The sequence below is a fragment of the Drosophila ficusphila genome, unplaced genomic scaffold, assembly GCF_018152265.1.
Source record: "Drosophila ficusphila isolate 14025-0441.05 unplaced genomic scaffold, ASM1815226v1 contig_636, whole genome shotgun sequence".
In the NCBI taxonomy this organism is placed as follows: domain Eukaryota; kingdom Metazoa; phylum Arthropoda; class Insecta; order Diptera; family Drosophilidae; genus Drosophila; species Drosophila ficusphila.
In genome coordinates, this window is record NW_025064569.1 from 1,426,718 (window position 1) to 1,448,842 (window position 22,125).

General features: G+C 42.7%; 5 protein-coding genes across 6 annotated transcripts; 4 read left to right on the plus strand and 1 right to left on the minus strand.

Moving 5' to 3' along the window:
* The first annotated feature begins 1,120 nt into the window (after window positions 1–1,120).
* LOC108093380 (dynein axonemal assembly factor 1 homolog) lies at window positions 1,121–6,248 on the plus strand. Its single transcript, XM_017193399.2, has 5 exons — window positions 1,121–1,268; window positions 1,327–1,796; window positions 1,852–1,916; window positions 2,061–2,146; window positions 2,201–6,248. The coding sequence occupies exons 1-5, from the start codon at window positions 1,121–1,123 to the stop codon at window positions 6,163–6,165; spliced, it is 4,734 nt and encodes a 1,577-aa protein (XP_017048888.2). The 3' UTR covers window positions 6,166–6,248.
* A 1,083-nt stretch (window positions 6,249–7,331) lies between these two features.
* Window positions 7,332–8,680, minus strand: LOC108093395 (putative gustatory receptor 39b). The gene is made up of 3 exons (XM_017193414.1): window positions 7,796–8,680; window positions 7,475–7,642; window positions 7,332–7,413 (listed from the first exon to the last, which is right to left on the minus strand). Exons 1-3 carry the CDS (start codon window positions 8,678–8,680, stop codon window positions 7,357–7,359), a joined length of 1,110 nt encoding a protein of 369 aa, XP_017048903.1. The 3' UTR covers window positions 7,332–7,356.
* A 527-nt stretch (window positions 8,681–9,207) lies between these two features.
* Window positions 9,208–13,472, plus strand: LOC108093433 (cytosolic 10-formyltetrahydrofolate dehydrogenase). The gene is given in 4 exon segments (XM_017193493.2): window positions 9,208–9,295; window positions 10,265–12,143; window positions 12,146–12,366; window positions 12,711–13,472. Coding segments are annotated over 4 exon segments (2,736 nt in total). The 5' UTR covers window positions 9,208–9,289; the 3' UTR covers window positions 13,341–13,472.
* Window positions 13,473–16,435: 2,963 nt separating this feature from the next.
* On the plus strand, window positions 16,436–19,049 carry LOC108093381 (eukaryotic translation initiation factor 3 subunit D-1-like). 2 transcript variants are annotated; one of them, XM_043208745.1, is made up of 2 exons: window positions 16,436–16,529; window positions 18,347–19,049. In XM_043208745.1, the coding sequence occupies exon 2, from the start codon at window positions 18,667–18,669 to the stop codon at window positions 18,946–18,948; it is 282 nt and encodes a 93-aa protein (XP_043064680.1). In that variant the 5' UTR covers window positions 16,436–16,529; window positions 18,347–18,666; the 3' UTR covers window positions 18,949–19,049. The 2 variants fall into 2 exon arrangements, with proteins under 2 accessions (XP_043064680.1, XP_043064681.1); XM_043208746.1 differs by lacking the exon at window positions 16,436–16,529 and adding an exon at window positions 16,732–16,802.
* Window positions 19,050–19,165: 116 nt separating this feature from the next.
* Window positions 19,166–20,502, plus strand: LOC108093393 (spaetzle-processing enzyme-like). Its single transcript, XM_017193413.1, has 3 exons — window positions 19,166–19,242; window positions 19,384–19,900; window positions 20,037–20,502. Exons 1-3 carry the CDS (start codon window positions 19,179–19,181, stop codon window positions 20,458–20,460), a joined length of 1,005 nt encoding a protein of 334 aa, XP_017048902.1. The 5' UTR covers window positions 19,166–19,178; the 3' UTR covers window positions 20,461–20,502.
* The last annotated feature ends 1,623 nt before the right edge of the window (window positions 20,503–22,125 follow it).

Sequence of the window (22,125 nt, forward strand, 5' to 3'; positions counted from 1 at the left end):
CCCTAACAGGATTTATATATGCGCAAGGTCGGAAACGACTTGAAACTGATTTTCATATTGATCTTCGTTTTAGAATATCTTTTTTTACTATATTTTTATTTTAATTTCTTGTTTACCAATGGTATATTCCTTTACATACCTTTAAAAAAATTTAAACATTTTATCCCAGACTGGAAAATGATAAAAATCGAATTTAAAATTTTGATATTGAACTACAATATATATCGTAAAATTCTAAAGCGAATCTGCACTTTAATCTGGAGGCTTTAAAATAGACGATCACATTAAAAATGATTATATCAATGCAAAACGTATTATACTGCGGCATATTTGCAAAACATACTATATAATTGTCTACAAGTCTACAAGCTTAATATTACGACTTATATACCATTTTTAATAAATATTTGTATTCGTATTTAATACTATGTTTCAATAAATGTGCAGCACTGGAAAATCAATCAATAAATAAACAATTTTAACTCAAAATAACAATTAGATAATGTATAACAAAACAAGAAATGAAGCCCTTGCAGTCATCAAATGTTATTTCATTCTCTCGTATCGGAGCTATCTTATATAGTCAGCCGATCCGGCACGTTCCGACTTATATACTGCGTTCAATAACTACACAACTTTAAAGAAAGTTTCAGAAAGATAGCTTCAAAACTGAGAGACTTGTTTACATACATATTTCGATTCTGATCGGACTTATTTCGATTCTGCTGATCAGGAATATAGGACTCTCCTTCACTTCGTTGCAAACTTCTGACTGAAATTATAATACCCTTTGCTCTCCAAGGGTATAAAAGGAAGAGAGCTATGCCTTCAAATCTTTAAACAAGATAATCTATAGTTTCTTGGTTCAGTACTATTGGTTATTTACAAAACCATAAGTTGAATTTTGTTGTTGTGTGTGTGCAATCTGATAATTATATAGTTACCATGTTGGTTGCCATTAACAACGTGGCAAACTTTCTTTGTTTGTTCAATAAAAAAAACTAAAAAAAAGTTTAAGTGTGCTATTCCGCAGCTGTGTCAAGAAATCTTTGCTCCAATCAAAAAAGATTCAATATATTTTTTCAGTAGCTCAAATTTAAAATATCCTAATTTAAATAAAATGTCACAGGGAACCGCAACAGTGGCCCCACGAAAAGAGATAACCGGCCTCAACCGCATGACTCCTAAGGGCTTAAAGGAGCTGTGTAAAAAGAATAAGCTGTACCAGACTCCGCGTTTAAACGATGTGCTCTACTTGCATTATCAGGGTGAGTGTTCCAGTGGCCCTAGAAAGCAGAGAGCTTGAAATGTTAGGTGTTCTTTCAGGCTACCAATGCATCGAGTGCTTGGAGGAGTACACAGAGCTCAAGTGCCTGTGGCTGGAATGCAATGCCATTTCTGAAATCCAGGGCTTGGAGCAACTGACAAAGCTGAAATGTCTCTTTCTTCAGAACAATCTGGTTACGAAGATCGAGAACTTGGAACCATGTCGCGAACTAGATACTTTGAATCTCAGCTCTAATCACATTCGCAAAATACAGAACATCGGATCCGATATATTGCCGGTTTTGAACACACTAAACATATCTTCGAACTATCTGAAGGACAGCGAGAGCCTATCCGACCTGGTTCATTGCAAGACACTGTCAGTCCTGGACTTGGCGAACAATCGAATAGACGATATTTTGGTTGTGAAAGTGTTCGAGCAGATGCCCAGTTTGAGGGTCTTGGTGTTGCAAGGAAACCCAGTAGTGTCTAGACTTCCCCAGTATCGTAAGACATTGATACTTGCCTGTGTAAGTTTTCAAGCCCGCCAAATTTTGTAGGTGTAATTTATAGATTTTTTATTAGAAAGAGCTTACTTATTTGGATAGTCGACCCGTCTTCCCCCGAGATCGAGCATGTGCCGAAGCCTGGTAAGGTTTTAATCTATTATTTCTTAACTGAAGACCGTCCACTCATAGACTGGTACCTTATAATCGAGGTATACTTATGGTATACCATTTATATTGAAGACGTAGTCTTGCATTGTACTAATAATAAGTCCATTCCTCTTTCAGGAAGCGAGAGGGTTACGAAGGGGAGCGCAAGGAAAACAACCGCTGGAACCGGGCTGAGCGCAGGAAAACGCGCGAGAGTGTTAACTGTAAGTGGAAGCCAAGAATTCAAAAGTCGTGGTGCAAGCCGTCATTATTTACAGGTACCATACGCATGCGCAACCGCCACCACCCACCCGACGAACAATACCCCCTGCTGAGGTCGAGCGATTCGGAGGACGATGCTTGTGCTGAAAGGAGTCGCAAAAGGGCCGAGCTCGAGAACGGCGGAGTCGACGATTTGTGGGACGAGGTGTCGGGTGAACAGCCCAGCTCGGATCACGGTTCTAGCAGTTCTAGCTCTGCTGAGGGCAACGAGAGTGTAGGATCTCAGCACGATCACATCGCTGAAAAATTGAGTAACCGCAACGGAAGGTACCTCGAGGGCCGTCCAAAAGTCCTGTACGAATCTGACTTGGGAAATGAGGAGTCAGTCGAGAAAGAGCCGCCTAAGATATCTTCGGAAACCATAGAAGCCATTGGGGGTGAAGCCATTAATCAGAATGAATCTGGCAGAGAAGAGGACAAGGAAGTTCGTGTTCCCATAACAGTGGCAAAGCTAGAAGTAATAAATATTAGAAGCGAAAAGGGTGACAATGATGATGCAAGTGTTTCAGGAAAGGACTCAAATGTCACAAGTCCCTCAGAAAGTGATGAGCAACGAGAAGAGGCAGAGCTGACAGTAAATACATTTGAACAAGTTGTTGACGTTGAAGTCGATAACATGGAATCCCAAAAGAAGCTTTCAAGTCGCCCCTCAGACAGTTGCTCGGATCTGGATAGTACTGAAGATCTTGAGAGCACTTGCCAAGCCCTGAACATTGTAGCTCAAAATGATGAACTGGGCGAGGATCCCAATATAAAAGAGATAAAAAGCAAACTGGTCGCTGACATGTACGAGAGCTTTGGAGCTGATAGCTATGACGAACTCGACGAACCTCTCGAACTGCTCCTTGATGAAGATACACAAAATGTATATCCAGAAGACAGACTGTTTTGCGAAGAAAAAAAAACGCCTCGGGATTTGTATCAGGATTTCGAGGAGCCCTGTTTTACACCTAAAACCAAAGAGCAAGAAGAATTCGAGCAGGAAAGGGCCATGGCCAATGAAAAGTGTGCCCACGACTTGGAAGAAATGGGCAGCCAAATGGAAGAGGATCTGGAAGAGCTCAAGCAGTGCACAAAGCATTTGGTCGAAAGTGTAAAGGACGAAACGGATCAAACGGACACTGAAACCGACGAGGAGGAATTGACTGCCCACCAGAATACAGGGTCTCCGCTTCTTGCTCAGCAATTCGCTGAACGGCGTAGGCAAATGAAGTTAAGAGAAGAGGAAAAGGCGCTGAAAGATTCGAACATGAAGGCCTCAAAAGACAATGATGAAAATGACGAGCAAGATCACTTGTTCGCTAAGATATTAGACGACTCCACGGATAATGTACCCAAGCGCGTTTTTGGATCTGGGAGTGACGCGACAAGTCAAACTTGGACACACGAAGAGTGCCTGCGTCAGTTGCCGCTCTCTGGGAAAAATGAAATTCTAATCCAAGACGATATTTTCAGCCAACCCATAACAGAAAGTACAAGTGCCCAAGAAGCTGAGGAAATTTGCTCCAGGATGGAGAAAAAGTTGGCTGCAGACGAGGAGAATCTGCGAAAGCTGCTTCAGGAACTGGAGGACGAGGCTGATGAAAAGTTTGATATTGAGACACAGGTGGAATTCGAGGAAGACATCACCATAGGGGCAACCGATGTTGCCAGTATCTGCACCTCCTTGCTTGGCGATATTATTGATGAGCTAACGTTCAATGAGATATTGTTGGCTCAAAAGCCGAAGAGCTTTGAGTTTGGGCCCATCGAATCCGACGAGGAGTTCAGTTACTCCGTGGAGCCGCAACTGTCAAAGTTGGTGCCGCCCGAGTTAGAAGACCCGGGCCGAGGTAAAAGCCTCCGCGAGTGCCTAGACACATTTTCGGACTTTGTCACTTCCATGGCGGATCCCAAGCTGCCGTTGATGCTTGGTCGTAATTCTAGCTCAGCTGTCGATAAAATTCGCGCTGCTCAAGAGTTGCTTAAGTCGAAGCATCTGGCTGAGTTTAACAACGAAACCGCTGAAAGCTTGGACGCCCAAATAGCGAAGGAAAACGAAAAGCGCAAGAGGCGCGTGGCCGCATCAGCTGCTCGATGTTTTGGTCAACGGGAGAAGTATGACGACACCTTGGAGGTGGTGGACAACCGGTTGATGGTTGTGAAAAAGGACACAGGGGAACTGGAGGAGTTGCCACCTCCACCAGCCTTGATTAGTGACACGGAGTCCGACGAATACGATACAGCCGAAGAGGATTACTCATCTGGAAGACAAGGGAATGGACAGGAAATGCGTCGTCCATGGACCACCCCCTATAAGCCAAAACCACGAAAGTCGGAGGAATATCTGGTGACTGAGGCCATGCAGCGATGTCAAATGGAGTCCGTCCTTCAAGATTCCCCAGATGAGAGTAAAGAGGACGATGTCGAGAACGATGCCGTTGAGGACGAGTTCTACTCACTAGAAGCTATGACGACTTTCAGTAGCCTGGACTCGGAATTCTTTCAGAAACTAGATCTCCAAAAAGTAACTAATTCCGAAGAAGCGGAGTCGGCCATTCAGTGCATGCGAAGCTATAACGAACTGAAATCATGCATGAGAGCTGGTTCAAGCGAGCACCAGCTAACCACTGAGGAAAAGGAGATGTTGCAGGAGATGCTCTCACAGTCCCAGTCAAACAGCCCCAAGTTAGAGGAGGAGGACGATCTACTAAAGAAAATGGTTGAACGTATGAAAGAGGTCGAGGAACGGGAGCGTCAGCTCCGGGAAGAGCCCCAAGTGGATCCCAAAGAGATGGATTCTATAAAGCTTTCCCTTGGTGGAACCAAGCTTTTCGAGTACAAAAGCCAAATTTCAGAGGCGGAGATCGAAAACTCAGAAATGGAAACCGAAAACTTGAAATTGGAAGGTAAGGGGGAAAATGAGGATGAAACCAAAGCGGAAAAAGAGGTCAGTTCTCAGGACAAGGAAAGCATCGATCCATTTGTCAAGTCCACTCGGTCAAGTCCAAGAAAAAATATTGACGACGATAATCAGTCTGACGTATCAACCGACTACGAATCTGGCGAGGAAATAATGGTAATAGAGCCGCCAAAACTACCCGAGGCAGTGCTGAAGACGTTTTTCTCTGACGGTTTGGAGACAGACAGGAAATTGGTGCACGATCTTGAAGAAGCAACTCGTCGAAACCTCTACTGCCCTCTTTCAAAAATTTCGCCCAAGTCCGATGAGAACTTATGCCAAATTGACAATCCATCGCCAGATATCCAATTACAAGAAACCGAAAAAGAAAAGAAATCGCCGCCTGAATCAGCAAGTTCTGGACCATCTGTGAGTGCTAAAGCCAAATGGGCCAAAATAGCTCAAAGATTACACGAGTTCCTTGATCCAGAGACGATCGCAATGTTAGATAAACAAGAGTTTGCAGAGAGCGATGAAGATGAAGAGAGTGAGGAGGGAACCTCAGGCTATGATTTGGAAATCACAGAAGATACTGAAAAAATACAAGCAGAAAACCCAAAAAAACAAGTCACTTCAGAGGAACACATCACAGATGAAAGCATTAGCGATGGACTATCATGGCTGGCTAAGTCGCACTCTCATATTGAGGAAACTGGAACAACTCTAATGTTCAGCGGGGAAGAGAACAAGGCATCTCCTACTCAAGACTTAGTTGGGGAAAACCCGACTGAAATCAAAGACAGATCAACTAATAAGGAGACTGATGAAGCATCGCTTGACGATAACGAAAAAACCCCAATCAGTACGAATTCCCCGATTATTACTAACAACGAAGCGGATACCAATAACCGCATTACAATGGACTATTTCGAGGCCCAGGAACCATCCGAAGCCGATGGTTTGGCGGACACAAAAATATTTAAAACGGAGCAAATTGAGTGCAACCTTGAGATTCTGAGCGAAGATGGAGACGTTGTGGTGAAGGAAGTCAGTGTCAGTGCTCAGGTCACCTATAAGTAGAAATCGCTCCAGATTATTGGTTAATGTTTATGTATACCAGTTGTACCATACTTCATTTGAGTAAATTTATGAGCATTCCAAAAGCACAAGCATTTTAAGTGCCCCACAATGATAAGGCGCGAAAAGTTCAACTTGAAATCCAGTTCGAACCGCTTAAGGGGCGTTAATCTGAGGAAATTAATAAAATGTAGAAAACACTTTCAGAGCGATTAGACGGACTTCGGCTATAAGGTTTGCCCCGACTGCCTATCAAAATTGGCACATCTCTAACCACCCGAAACCGGATCGCGGACTAATGGGGCATCGCGCAAACCGGTTTGCTGGCTGTTAGCTCGTTCTTAAGGGAGGGCAATCAGCCGGGTTATCACTTGGCTACCACTGATAACGCTGGGCACGACTGGCTTTTAGGGGCTATCAGTTATCAGTATTGCCAAGCGAACTGTATTTTACTTTGGCAGGCCCCAAATTATATGGACCAGGCAGCTTTGAAATGCGTGATCGACGTGATTTACTTTATTTTTATGTTCAAAACAAGCTTAACCTCGATTGCATAATGAGGTTTTGAAATTGACTCTTATCAGCTGAATTTTTTGGGACCTCCTGCATCGAACAGATAACAATTTTAGCTTGGTGTGCTTTCGTTGGTCAGGTGTTATTTAGAGTAAAGCACTGCCTTCTTTATACCCTTGCAGAGGGTATTATAATTTAGACAGATGTTTGCAACGCACTGAAGGAGCCACCCGTAAGGTATATATATTCCTAGAATTAACGAAAATAAAATTATTAAACCTTTTTTATCTGATAAGCATAATTTTTGCATTATAGAGTTTTCTAACGACTCTCGTATTACGAATTTAATTTTACCAAAACCGGACGACTATATCAAATAGCTGTCATTTCAACAATCGTCGAATATGTAGAAAATAGAAAAATCGTCATAGATTCGATGTTGTTTAGCCTCTAAGTATTTCGTTAGACATAATAGACGACTGCAAGAGTATTTAATTTACAGCTTGCCGAAACTAGCTTCCTTTCTTGTTATCATTTCAGTTCAACCAAAAAGTTTCCACTGCTCCGATGAACCGTCGAATTATGGGGTATCCACGTAAAAAAATTTGCCAGTTTATATTTAATATTTATGATTAACCTCGTTGGACTAATTTTAATAACGTGGGTCAGGGGATTTAGCAACTACAGTGAACTAAACTGTATTAGCACGATCAGATAGGTAACTTTAGCAGCCAATATCTGGAAATGCAAGCATCAATAAGAGTTCTCAAGCCAAGTATGTATATATAGCGTTACCGACCGACATTAGCAGCGAGTTGTCGATGTCCATAAAGCCCTCTGCATTGATGGCCAGCGAGTTTTCACCCACTTGCGTGATGAACTCATAGAGAAGCTCGATGTATGCTGGTTCCTGCAGAGGCGAGGGACTGCAGGCCAGGCTTCTGAGGTAGCTGCCAATTAGCGCATTCTGGTAAGAAACGGAAAACCACTTAGAGAGAGAGAAGGGGAGGAGAAAGTGCTGCGCAAAACATCTTTCTTAACTTCAAACAGGCTTGATTCGAATCGTTAAAAGGCAGATATAGCTTTAAGAAGGAATTACAATCGATTTGTTGATACTGACCTGCCTTCGGCAAAACTCGCCACCACGGCAAAGGGCGATGATCATGACCAATGAGGGTACGAAAACTGCGAAGGTGGCGTACAGGTACGTGTATTCATATTCATCGGCCAGCACCTGCTGGGTCCAGTAGATGTTGAGCGTACTGTCCAAGAAGAGCACCACGTAGATGCTGAGCATGGTCCAGCCGAAGAGGGCGTTGAAGTGGGTAAAGAGGTAGTAGAGCTCCATGTGGCTCTGCTTGAGTGCCAGGAGGAACTCCAGCGAGCAGAGTTGGTTGCAGTTGCCATCCAGAATGCAGTTGGCGCCCATCAGATGGCAGGCGAGCACGTTTTGGACTCTCTCGCCCAGAAGACCTACGTGGTGCCCCAGCAGCTCCACGTAGAGCAGCACCAGCAAGCACTGCACCCTTGTGACGAGGATCGACAGGAGCGAGGACCAGAAGTAGACGAGTGACAAGCTCAGAGACACGTAGACGACAGCCAAAAGGGGCACCAGAAAGCCGACTGCAAGCCCTATAATTTTGACGCACGACCTCTGGCTCAAGCTGCCAATACGAATTTGTAGCTCGCATTGAAGTCTGATCCCCAGGCTTTTTATATCCCTGCAGAACACGAAGTACTCATCGTACTGCAGCATAATTTGCAGCACGATGACTGTGGCGCACATGATTTTGGATGCGAACCCAATCATGTTGATCAAGATTGAGAGGAACAGCTCTTCGTTTTCAAAAAAGATTATGGAGATGCCAAAAATGGCAACATTTAAAGCAACTAATAAGCCCGAGTACACCTTCTGTATGTGCTGACGACTGGCACAGCTCTCAGAAAAAGGCACAAGGCCCAGAAGAGCGAAGTACTTGAGGAACGACTGCAGGGAGTACAGCATGCCGCGGGGTCAAATGCAAACTGGTTGCACTGCAGTGGCTTAGAAACCGCCTTCCGACACCAGCTGGCAGTACAGTAATTAGCTAATTGATCAGATTACATGGCTCAACAATCAATAGCTTCCCGCATTGGCTTCTGAAACATTCGTGTTGTTAAGTGTGTAAGTCATCCTAGTGACTGGCTTTGGAATTAGCCGCACTACGTAACTAGAAAATAAATCATTTCAGGGAAAGAAGACGGATTAAATTTCGATTCAATGGTTCCTACACCTGACGAAATTCAACTCTGCTTATAAGAAACGGAATGCACACCGTGTTGATAAGAAATCTGCTGTTTCTATAACTTAATTATTATGTATACGTAAATGAAAGCAACAACTGAAGCACTAACAAAGCGCGCCTAAGCTGCATACAGATTTTTCTATTTTTGTTTTCATTTTTAATCAGTTGATAACGATAATGAACTGCTGTGGCGCGCCAAGGTATAAATACGGCCCGGATTGTTCACACGATTTCAGTTGATAGTTTGCTGGCCCGGCAAAAAGTGCCAGAAGAAAACTGTGAAAACAAAATATCTCTGCTGAATGAATTTCTAAATACCCTCTCCAACTATGTCGGTTAGTGAGAATCCATATAAAAGTGTAAAGTGCAAAAAAATACAAAACAATGTTCAAAATTGAGTGAAAAAGTGATTTGTAATACATAAAACAAGAACAAAAACAGTACTTTGAGTATTTGTTCAACCAAAATGATAATTAAATTTTATCGAACATTGTCGTCTGATCTTACTGTTTTTCAAAGTCGTTAAACAAACTTAAAAATAATTGCAAGCTTTTCAAACGTTTCACGGAAAGGGTATAGAAAAAGTGATATACTTCTACGTTGACTTTCTTTAATTCTATGACTTGACTTAGTAAAAGTAATCTCCCTCCTGCTAAATACACCTCTTAGCTTAACCCAATCTAATTTCACATAAAACTTGATTGGCGGAAATTACTCTATCACAAGATAGGGTCGATGAGGTGGCGTATTATCGTGCAACAAACACCAAATAACACCATAACAATGGTTTGGTGAAACATGCTATTATATTAAACAGTGATATCAATAAACATAACCTTTTGTTTCGGAATTTACAACGTTGAAAAGAAAGATATGAACATTCCTGAAACGGGTTCAAAAAACTTGTTCTATCATTGTTTTACAAAACTAAATACTTGGAATCTTTTGAGAAACACCTTGTAGGCTATGTTTGTAAGCTTTACATTCAGATGGCTGGTTATGGACTATAGATCTCTTATAAAACTGGAGCTTCCAGAAGAAAGATTTAAAATATTCTATTTTCTTTGATTCAATAAATTCAACAAGTAAAATGTTTTTAAAAGATCCCGATTAGCACTAGACGGAAATTATTGAAACTTTATATAGCTATCAGTAGCTAGTTTTAATCTGTGAAGATCGAACTAAAACCCCCGCCAGTGCAGTTTTCGAGCTAGATTCAGTGGATTATAATATGCAGTTCTGTGAACGAGGGAAGACTGTACCTGAGGTCCTCTGACAACCTCTCCACTTCACTGTACTTGCAGGTTAAACTTAAGATTGCAATTATTGGCCAGAGCAATTTCGCCGCAGATGTTTTGGAGCTCCTGCTGGAGCGCTCGGACCTGCAGGTCGTGGGCGTCTTCACAATTCCGGACAAGGGCAGTCGCGAGGACATCCTGGCCACCACCGCCGCCGCCCACAAGATACCCGTGTTCAAGTTTGCCAGCTGGCGGCGGAAGGGCGTGGCTCTGCCCGAGGTCCTGGAGCAGTACAAGTCGGTGGGCGCCACCCTGAACGTGCTGCCCTTCTGCTCGCAGTTCATCCCCATGGAGGTGATCGACGGGGCGCCGCTGGGCAGCATTTGCTACCACCCGTCCATCCTGCCACGCCACCGCGGGGCCAGCGCCATCTCGTGGACCCTGATCGAGGGCGACGAGGTGGCCGGCTTCAGCGTCTTCTGGGCGGACGACGGCCTGGACACGGGCCCCCTGCTGCTGACGCGGCAGACAAACGTGGAGCCGACGGACACCCTGGACTCCATATACAAGCGCTTCCTCTACCCCGAGGGCGTGAAGGCCATGGGCGTGGCCGTCGACATGGTGGCCCGCGGCACGGCGCCCAAAATCGCCCAGACGGAGGTGGGCGCCACCTACGACCCGGCCATGTTCAAGGCGGAGAACCAGGCGGTGGACCTGCGCAGCTCCGCGGAGCGCATCTGGAACTTTGTGCGGGGCCTGGACTCCGTCCCCGGGGCCCTGGCCACCGTGCTCCACGAGGACGGGTCCGAGGAGCAGGTGCGTCTGTTCGGCGCCCACCTCTACGCCGCCGGCCCCGTCGCGGACGGTCGGCCCCTGCGGCTGAAGGGCCTGGACAAGCCGGCCTGGGTCCACGGCGGCGGGCTCCTCATCGAGGGCACCGACGGGGCCTTCGTCAACATCCGGCGCGTCAAGCGCGGCCCCAAGGTGATCAGCGCGGGCGAGTGGTTCAAGCAGGCGGAGCACCAGCCGATCACCGACTTCAGCGAGGACGAGCTGGCCAAGCGGGCCCTGCTGGCCGGGATCTGGCAGGCGATCCTCAAGGAGCCGGTCGAGCCCTCGACCGACTTCTTCGCCGCGGGCGCCGGCTCCATGGACGTCGTGCGCCTGGTGGAGGAGGTCAAGGAGGCCTTCGACGTGCCCCTGGAGAACGAGCAGGTGTTCATGGCGCCCGTGTTCGAGGAGTTCTTCGACCAGCTGGTCAGGAGCCTCCGCCAGGGCGGCGGGTCGGCTGGCCAGCAGCTGGACTTCGAGGGGTTCACGCTGCGGGCCAACAAGCGGGAGATCCGGGTGCCCACGCAGCTCTTCATCGACGGCGCGTTCGTGGACGCCGAGGGAAGGCGCACCCTGGACATCGTCAACCCCACCGACGAGGAGGTGCTCTGCCGGGTGGCCTGCGCCTCGGCCGGCGACGTGGACAAGGCGGTGCGGGCGGCCCACGCCGCCTTCCACGGACCCTGGAAGCAGGTCTCCGCCAGGCAGCGCGGCCAGCTGATGCTCGCCCTGGCGGATCTGCTGGAGCGGCACAAGGAGGAGCTGGCCACCATCGAGTCCGTGGACTCGGGCGCGGTCTACACGCTGGCCCTCAAGACCCACGTGGGCATGTCCATCGACGCGTGGCGCTACTTCGCCGGCTGGTGCGACAAGATCCAGGGCAGCACGATCCCCGTCAACCCGGCGCGGCCCAACAACGTGCTGACCTTCACCCGCAAGGAGCCCATCGGCGTCTGCGGGCTGATCACGCCCTGGAACTACCCCCTCATGATGCTCTCCTGGAAGATGGCCGCCTGCATTGCCGCCGGCAACACCTGCCTAATCAAGCCCGCCCAGACCTGCCCCCTGACCGCACTGAAGTTCGCCGAGCTGGCCGTCCGGGCCGGGTTTCCCCCGGCGTGATCAACGTCCTGCCCGGCAAGGGATCCGAGGCTGGCCAGGCGGTGGCGGACCACCACCTGGTGCGCAAGCTCGGCTTCACCGGCTCCACCCCCGTGGGCAAGCACATAATGAAGTCCTGCGCCGACTCCAACCTCAAGAAGTGCTCCCTCGAGCTGGGCGGCAAGAGTCCGCTGGTCATCTTCGCGGACTGCGACATCGACAAGGCTGTCAAGCACGTGAGTGTTTCCCTGAGCTCCAGAGGTTAGGGGTTATTTATACGTATATGGACAATGGCTAAAACGTAGTTTGCTTGATAATCTCCAAAGTCTTATTTCGATATTTGAGAAGGAGAAAAGGAAAATACAAAACCTTTTCAAAGATATTTAGATACCCTGAAATCTCGTTAAACACCTAATTCAATTGGTAAATATGAGAAACTAGAAACTTTATGTATTGTAAATGATACCGTTTCATAAGATGTTTATGTTGCTGTAAGGAAATATTATTGTGTTTAATGTTTGACATACATCAAAGGGTAAAAGTCGAATATCTAACATAATATCTTCATTTTATCGTCCAGGGCATGTCCTCGGTGTTCTTCAACAAGGGCGAAAACTGCATCGCAGCCGGCCGACTTTTCGTGGAAGACCGCATCCACGACGACTTCGTGCGACGCGTCCTCAAGGATCTGCGCACCATGACCATTGGGGACCCGCTCAACCGCTCGACTGCCCACGGGCCCCAGAACCACAAGGCGCACTTTGAGAAGCTACTCGAGTTCTGCCAAAAGGGGGTGGACGAGGGCGCCAAGCTGGTCTACGGAGGCTGTCGCGTCCCGAATCTCAAGGGCTACTTCTTCACGCCCACGGTGTTCACCGACGTCACGGACGATATGTTCATTGCCCAGGAGGAGTCCTTCGGACCCATCATGGTCATCTCCAAGTTCAGCGGCAGCGACGTCGACTCTCTGATGCTGCGGGCCAACCGGACGGAGTACGGCCTGGCCAGCGGGGTCTTCACCAAGGACATCGCCAAGGCGCTCAGCTTCGCTGACCGCGTCGAGGCCGGCACCGTGTTCATCAATGTATACAACAAGACGGACGTGGCCGCTCCCTTCGGGGGCTTCAAGCAGAGTGGCTACGGAAAGGACCTGGGCCAGGAGGCGCTCAACGAGTACCTCAAGACCAAGTGTGTGACCGTTGAGTACTGATCTCTCGGGAACCAACTCAGGCGGTGGTGGGCCAAGCCCAAGAGTGAAAAGACTTTGTATTTGCCTAGCTCATAGTTATGTACCTATACAGAACCCCTCTCTATCTAATAAAAACAGAAATACCGAAAGAAAGTAATTTGAAATTAAAACTTAGGATGGGAACTCCATTTAAATAGAATCAAAAAGGAAGCTATGAAGCTTTTACATGACCTTTTGGTTGGAATCAGAAAGTATGTATGTAGACTAGCCAATAAAATGGGTTTTTAAAAAACCCATTACTCATGGAGTCCAAGGCATAAAGAATATAATTATTCTTGATCGGAACCATCAGACGAGTCGATCTATGTCGGTCTTTCTAGAATATTTTGATTGAACATGAAGGCTCAAGGGATAAATATTCAGTAAAAGAAGTTAAGAAAAGTGCCACCCCTACTTTCAGCCCACAAGCCGCACAATTCCGTTGCGCTCTCAGTTATGTTGGCACATCAATTTGGTTTAATGATTTAGACTCTGGTAGCAAAATACAAATACGAATTTCAAAGTTTGCACGCTTACCTCTACGACCATCAGATTCTTGGGTGTTTCTAGCCGGATCTGTGTTAAACGCCGAGATTTGAGTGTGGACAAGCTAATTTAAATTGTTTATCAAAGAAACGCCTTTCTGACAGTATGTTTTCTTCAACTTATTAAAGTAGAAACAAATTCGTAAATTTATTTATTAGGAAAATTTTGTCGCTTTCAATAAAAAAAAAACAAATAAGAAGAAAGAATCGATTATTTGTAATGCATAAGCATTTGTCAAACATTTGCAGACCGAAGATGAACTTCTCTTGTCACAAAAGCTTGTACACACACTTTGGCTTGGCATTTGTTTGAAAGTTTAACTGCTCAGAAGCAACAACAACAAGGACTCAGACAGTTATAGTTCATACTGCTCATGATTCTTTAAAACTGGCCTTCCTTTGTTCGAATTTATAGAGCCTCTAATTTTGATAAGCTGTTATCCAATATGCAAAGGGTGGGAACACACTATAGTTCAATGCCATGAGCTTAAAGCCTTAAACCCATCAGAAGAAATGTAATAAGTTAATTTGGCAATATTGTGTTTAAAATGTTTAAGACACTGAATACCAAAAAGTTTCTTAGCGATATCTCGTGCTCTCTTTGTAGGAGAAATCATCATAGCAGGCTTCATTTTAATTACCAAAAATTTGAAAAGATAATAAATACAATCAAGGCGTCTGATCTAGCCTTATCCTACAAATAATAAAATCATATCAAAGAATTTAAAAGTCTTAGAGCTTTAATTGTTTCACAAAGTTCTATCATATCAGAAGAATCTGTACAAATTCTTAAATTACCCAAAATTTGATCTCGCATAGAGATCAGTGTATCAGAGTATCTTCAATTCGAAAGTCCATCTAAAAGTACAAAATAAATCATTTAATATGAGCAAAATTACCCAAAAAATAATGATAAAGCAGTTAAAGCAACACAATTAATGGGGATAAAGAAAAATTTAAAGATCTGCAATTTAGCTGACCCTATTGATCTCATTATTGAAGCAGATTTGTACACTCACATTCTGCCGAATGGAGTGGTTAAAATAAACGGTCTGCTTGGTCACAGAACTGATTTTGATTATTTCTGGATTTATTAAATACAAAGAAAAGAAAGCAATCTTAGCAACAACGAACAAATAAAATGATTTATATATACAGTAGAATCCTGTTATAACGACTACATCTTGTAGCTTCCAAAAGAGAGATCAAAAATATAACGAGATCAAATTATAACGCCGTTGTCACTTATCTTATACGGATAATTTTGGAAGATGGTTTTTTCTTACGATTCTTGACATGAAATTGTAGCAAATGAGAAAACTAATGGTAAAATCGCTAAACTGGAGAGTTTGAATAAAGTAATCTATTTAACTGAGGTTGTAAGAAACAAATTAATAATAATAAACATTTTGTTACTACAAATTTATAACTGCAAGTATAAAAAAAAATAGCTTCCTTTCTTGTTTAACAAGTACTTGGTTTTTGACTATAAGGTGCGAATATCACAACCTAGTAAGATCAGTTGAAAGTGTACATAAACTCTTTTCTGCTTCCATTACTTTTATATAGCCTTGATCATACCGAGGCGATTCAATTAAGCCAAGTTTTTTTGTTTCAACCGTTTGCAGTTTGAAAATTTGAAAGCTATTGATTTAAAAGGATCATATCAGAAACCCCAATAATTCAAAGCACTTTACCTTTAGCTGCAAAAGGAATGTTGATAACTGAAATTAACATAAAACAATTAGGAAAGATAGCTTTGCCAAGCCGAAGCTGGTAAACCATTTTAATTCTAACTTGTGTTTATATAACGACAAGTCTACTATATACGCCGATCATTACATCGTTGCAATAATAAATACAACGCCAGTTGTAGAACATGTAGTTCTTTTCTAGACTCGTCAAAGATATTCTGAAAATTAAATTTATTAAAACAAAAATTGTTAAATTAAAAAACCTTGTACCTTAAAACTAAATTACAAGATTATTTTGTTACTGATGAAACTAATTTTTCGAGTGATTTTATTTTGTTTGTTTTTATTTTTAAGGCCGTTGCTAAAAGCGCACATATTACATGGAAACATAATTATGATTTACCCAATCAATCATAGTTGAAATTGGTTAGTCAAATCAATTCTGAGCGGTGGAAAGAAACGATTGGTTGTTGATAGCGAGAAGGTTAAGAAATGGATCCTCAATTTAACTAAACTGATTATTGTCATTTTTTCGGCAACACTGCTTAAGCCAAAGCTAGTTACGTGTGAAATATATTTTTGTTTGCTTCGTTTAATTTTTATGTGATTTGAGAAAGCAACCGGTATCGGGTTGGAAATGAATTGCTGCCTAACCTCCACGACAAAGAGAAAAAATCAATAAATACCATAATACAAGAACCAGTCGAGAGGCACTCTCCCAATTGCTAACTCTTTGCGCCATTGCGCAGGACCAAAATGGATTCGCCGCGTTTGAAAATTGGCCGATGGAATAACTGGCTTGCCGCCTTCGTCTTCGTCGGACGCCTCTGGGACGATATTAGCCTTTGCGCTGATTCAAAGTTGTTCGTTGGTTGTCGTTGGACCAGCACGAATACTCTATGCAGCCACCGCATGAGCTGTTTTGTGTCCTGGTAATACAAATGCCATTGTTGGCAGGCAAAAATCCAGTCATGTCAATCGGTCAACTAAGAGTCCGTACAGCCAGGTCTTTACGTTTAACAGTTGGAAGTTAGATCAAAAAAGCAACTCTAATACGTGAAAATTATAGATAAATCAACCTGAGAAATTGCTGATCGATTAAATCGTCAATTTAAAACGATCGGTAATTGTGGATATTTGCCAGGAAGTTTCATACATCATAATATTTGCGCAAGCTTAGTTTTCCATACAGGACGTATAATTTTGTAAGCTTAACTTAATTTTCAAAGTTCAACTAATCTGTTTTAATCTGTAGTACTTTCCTAGTACATATTTCTCAAAAAGTAGGTATATACCTTTTTGATCAGTCATCGGATGCGTCAATTTATGTCTATCCCTCCGTAAGAAAGTCTAAATCTCAGGAACTTAAAGAGCTAGAATTTAAAAAAAACAAGAAAGGAAGCTAGCTTCGGCAAGCCGAAGCTTATATACCCTTGCAGTCATCAATTATGTCGAACAAAATGCATAAAGGCTAAACAACATCGAAGTTAAAACGATTTTTCTATTCATTTTCCATATTTTTGACTATAGATCATATGGGAGCTATACGATATAGTTGTCCGATTTTGATCAAATTTAATTCGTAATTCAAGAGTTGTAAGAAAACTCTATATTCCAAAAATCATACTTGTATGATGAAAAACAACGATGTTATAATTTTATTTCCGTTATTTCTATATAGATTTTTCGATCTTTCCTATGGCAGCTATAAGATATAGTTCTCCGATTTTTATGAAACTATTTTCTCAATATAAGAGTTGTTAAAAAACTTAATATTCAAAAAATCATGCTCGTGGGATAAAAAACAACGATGTTATCAATTTATTTCCATTAATTCTATATATATTTTTCGATCTGTCCTATGGCAGCTATATGATAGAGTTATCCGATTTTGATCAAATTTAATCCGAAATTCAATAACAGTTAGAAACCGCCATCTTGAAGAATTCAAGTCGATCTGATCAAAAACAACGGCTTTAGAATTTTTTATTTCATTCCCTCGGGAATGAGCTATCCGATATAGTCGGCCGATCCGGCCCGTTCCGACTTATATACTGCGTGCAATAACTACACACCTTTTGGGAAAGTTTGAGCAAGATAGCTTTAAAACTGAGAGACTAGTTTACATAGAAACCGACAGGAGGACAGACAGACAGACGGACAGACGTACATACATATTTCGATTCAGATTGTGAAGCTGATCAAGAATATATATACTTTATTGGGTCTGAGGTGTCTCCTTCACTGCGTTGCAAACTTCTGACTGAAATTATAATACCCTTTTGCTCTGCAAGGGTATACAAATTATAAAAAAATAAAAGAAAAATTATTTTTGAAAAATTCTTTTTGCAGTTACTATTATTTTTGTTTTATGAAACTTTTTGAATCCAAAAATTTAAGTTTTCAAGACGAGGGAAAACGTTTAAAAAGTAGATTTTGACAAAAATTGCCCTTTTCAATAAATATCGAATGAGTTAAGAAAAGTATGGTATCATTTAAACGGCATTTAAATTACCTTTCCATTGACACCAAAAGCTAAAAGAAGCAAGTTCAAGTTTCGAGTATGTTTCACTTTTATTTTGTCAAAATATATATAATTATGCCGACCAGTGTATATCGACAGTTTGATAAAAAATTATTACTTAAAGTTCAAGTATGAAGCTGATCTTGTTTGTATTTGATACTTAAGCTAAAGCTCGAACTTATATAATTTTAACAATCTAGTAACTGTATGGTTTATTTCTTTAAGGTTCTGGTAGCACGTTGCGAACATGATGGTGTCCTCCAGACGCCCAGCGGTGAGCCGCCGTTCATGTCCATCAAGGCGCTCATCGCTCACCATCAGGCGCTCAGAAGCTAGACACGTAGCGCGGAGCCGTGCTGGCCAACGAGCTGAGGAACAACGCCTGCAAGCTGACCAAGTGGACCGTGCAGGCCGTGCTGGCCGGGTCCGATCAGCGGAAGCTCGGCTACGTGTCGCGCATCAATCCTAGGGATCACTCTCGCCACGTCATCCTGGGCACGCAGCAGTTCAAGCCGCATGAGCTCGCCACCCAGATCAAACTGAGCATGGACAACGCCTGGGGAATACTGCGTTGCATAATCGATCTGGTGATGAAGCAGAAGGACGGCAAATATTTGATCATGAAGGACCCCAACAAGCCGATCATCCGTCTGTACGACATCTCAGACAACACATTCGACTCCGATGACTCAGACGATGGCGAGGGCGCCCCTACTGCGACGCCCCTACTGCAGCACCCTTCCAGTTTTGGACTTGAGCCACAACCCGCTAAACATAATCCCACATCTGATGGCTTCTGGAGGAAATCGCCCGGTTCTGGGCCCTAGCTTGAACATTTGTGTTCGAGATAAATCCAGCTATTTCCGTGTAAAGTCCAGAGGGCAAAAAATGTATGCTTTTTTATTTTTTGTGGTTTATGATAACACAAGTGATAAGGCTTTCATAAAATTAAATAATTAAAAAATGTGGTTCATCACGAAGACTGATAACAAACCTAAGCTCAGCTGAATTTTGTTAAAATATAATATAGTATGATTTCGAGTCTTGGAAGGTCAACATGTTTTTCGGACAAACGGTGTTTATATTACTTGTGCTTCAATTTTTACTTCTACCACTTTGCGGTAAATCGGGTTATAACAATCGGCAATGTTTATACAAACATACGTTATTACATAATTAGTTGTATAATAATTATTATTATTAGCTGCAGGAGTGTTAAACGGCACATTTAAAATGTTTTTCTCAATGCAAATCTTCACCAGCGTTTTCGGCTTGCCAACCGGAGGAGAAGTGCGTTCATATAACCTCTTGCCGATTTCTGTTGAGGAAAACGTATGGAACTTCAAGTCACCTGGGTTATTTATTGAGGATCAAGCCCTGCGGCTATCGTGAAGCTCATTTTGTTTGCTGCCAGGTGCTGCCGAAGTCCTGCGGGGAACTTCCACCCACTTCCAGAACTAACGCTTTTCCCTGGACGGTCAAGCTTCTATACCAAGATCTCTGGGACCAGGTCAAACCCTATACCCAAAGGTGTACAGGGTCCCTGATTAATAAGCGGTATGTGGTGACCGCAGCCCACTGCATAAATCTTGGGAGATTTATTTTAAAGATGGTGCGCCTGGGCGAGCATAAAATTTCGACTGATAAAGACTGTGTAAACAACTTATGTGCCCCACCATATCTGGATGTCCACATCGAAGAGAAAATCATCCATGAGGACTATGACAGCAACAGCCCCCACAACGACATCGCCTTGCTGCGACTCGTTAATCATGTGGAGTGAGTATTGACCTTTTGACTTGGTTCTTTTTCTCTTTTTTCGGATTTGCCATTACAAAATTATAAGAATTTTTATTTATGAAATTTATTTGTATCAGTTAATCATTTAGGCATGCTCTTTTTTATATTCCTACAGCTATTCGAATGCCATCAAACCCATTTGCATTTTACCCAGCTCCGACATCAGAAACCATTTTTTCATCAACGAGACGATGATTGTGGCCGGCTGGGGGGTTACGCCGACGAAAACTAGTAGAGACGTGTTGAGGTGGACTATCGTTAAAGGAAGAAAATGCAAACAGCCATTCAGAAACTCCACTCTTTGTGCACTTTCAATGGATGGAACAGATTCCACACGCAGCGACTCCGGCGGTCCTCTAATGGCTAGAATGGGAAATCCAGTTAATGAATCTGTGTATTTAGCCGGAATTACCTTACTTGGTGGTGGGAATTACCATTCTGGGTCTTACGGTATAATCGGTTCTGCGTACACAAGAACTGAATACTTCATCAATTGGATAAAGGAGAAGTTAATACCTTCGTCGCAAGATGAGTTTTAATAACCCCAAAATCAATTTAAAACAATATATTATTATAAAATATCACTTCCAAAAATACTACGAAGTCTTTCACTTAAAATGTAAATGTTGGGAACTAAAACAACCACTATTTAACAAGAAAGGAAGCTTTCCTATTGTGTGCACAACGGTCATGTGGCTCGGCAAGCCGAAGCTTATAGAACCTTAAAAAAATAATTAAAAATTTAATTCGGAATTCGATAGTAGTAATAAAACGAATTTAATATATAAAGAATTTCATCTGCAAGAGAGTATAATATTTATTTAAAATCATTTATTTATAAATTCTATAAAATAATTCGTTAAATTGTTTACGCTTCATATAATATTTCATTTTGTAAGGCCTAATATATTAGTCTTAAATGTTGACATATGGCGTTCTTTTCCAGTATTGATCTCTAAAAATAAAAATTAAATCACTGTCAATAGTTTATTGATTCTTTTTCGGACGGAAGTTCTGGGTACTGGAGATATGAGGCGATTCCACACATGTTGTTAGCGTTTCGGGTCAGTCTTATGTAGCCGTTTTCACCCTTACGCGGTTCCAAAAGAGTTCTTGATGAGCCGGTATTCACTCGGGATGGGATCTGTTCCGAAGCCCACCGCATGGAGTTCCTCACCGCCAGATGCGTCTCCAAGCATCCCGAGGAGGAGAAGGCCCAGCAGCTCTGGCAGCTCCAAAAAGGACTCAATTCTGCCTATTTTAAATATATTTTCAATACATTCTGAGATTAAAAGCAAAATAATTTCACAATATTTCAACATTCACCTAATAAATTGGGAAAATATTGAAAATACTTCAAAATTTTGGTTAGAAGTAAAGAGGTATCGGGACTCTGCAGGCAACAATTTTGCTTTCAGCCTGCTTTCATTGCCATGGTCAAATGCTGAGGTTGAGAGAGTTTTTAGCCAATTAAACTTTGTGAAAACCAAAATTACGAACCGTTTAGGGGTAGATACGTTAAATGCCATTTTGGCAATCAGGTAAATTATCTATATTTTCAAAAATTTACCACATACCACATTCGGATTGCGTCGCCATAAAATATGATTAAATTAATTGGCTCCATGGCTACTTATGAGGACAGCAATAATGACGAAGGAAAAATATGCAAAAAAATGCAGACACCTTAGCCAAGTTAGGACATCCACCAAACCAATACACCAACCTAGTTCAACTAACCCACCTAAGCCAATACTCATATATTTTGTGTTTTTGTGTTGTTTTGTATTAAGGGAAAATACATTGACTTGTAAACAATAATTAAAATTTAATAAATTTTCCACTGGCCGTCTTTCCCAATGTCCAGTTTACACGGATTTTTATCGGATTATAAAAAGATTTCTGTCTTCTTCCTATAGATCTTCTACAGATTATAAAACCAACTCATTTACGAGTTTGTCTGTAATTCCGTCAGAACAACATATTTACCTTATATTCTTCAATCGGTGACGTTCCTTGAAAGCTTCTCCATTTTTTAATTTACGTTTTGTTTTCCATTGAAAATAAAGAATATAGACACCATACGAATACGGACGGGCAGTGCCCAAGAATAGAATCGGCACAAATAAGCTCAAGCCGTAAAAGCTTAAGATTGCTCCCTGGCTTTAGATAAGGAGCTAACCGCAATTGTACGAAACCTGTGC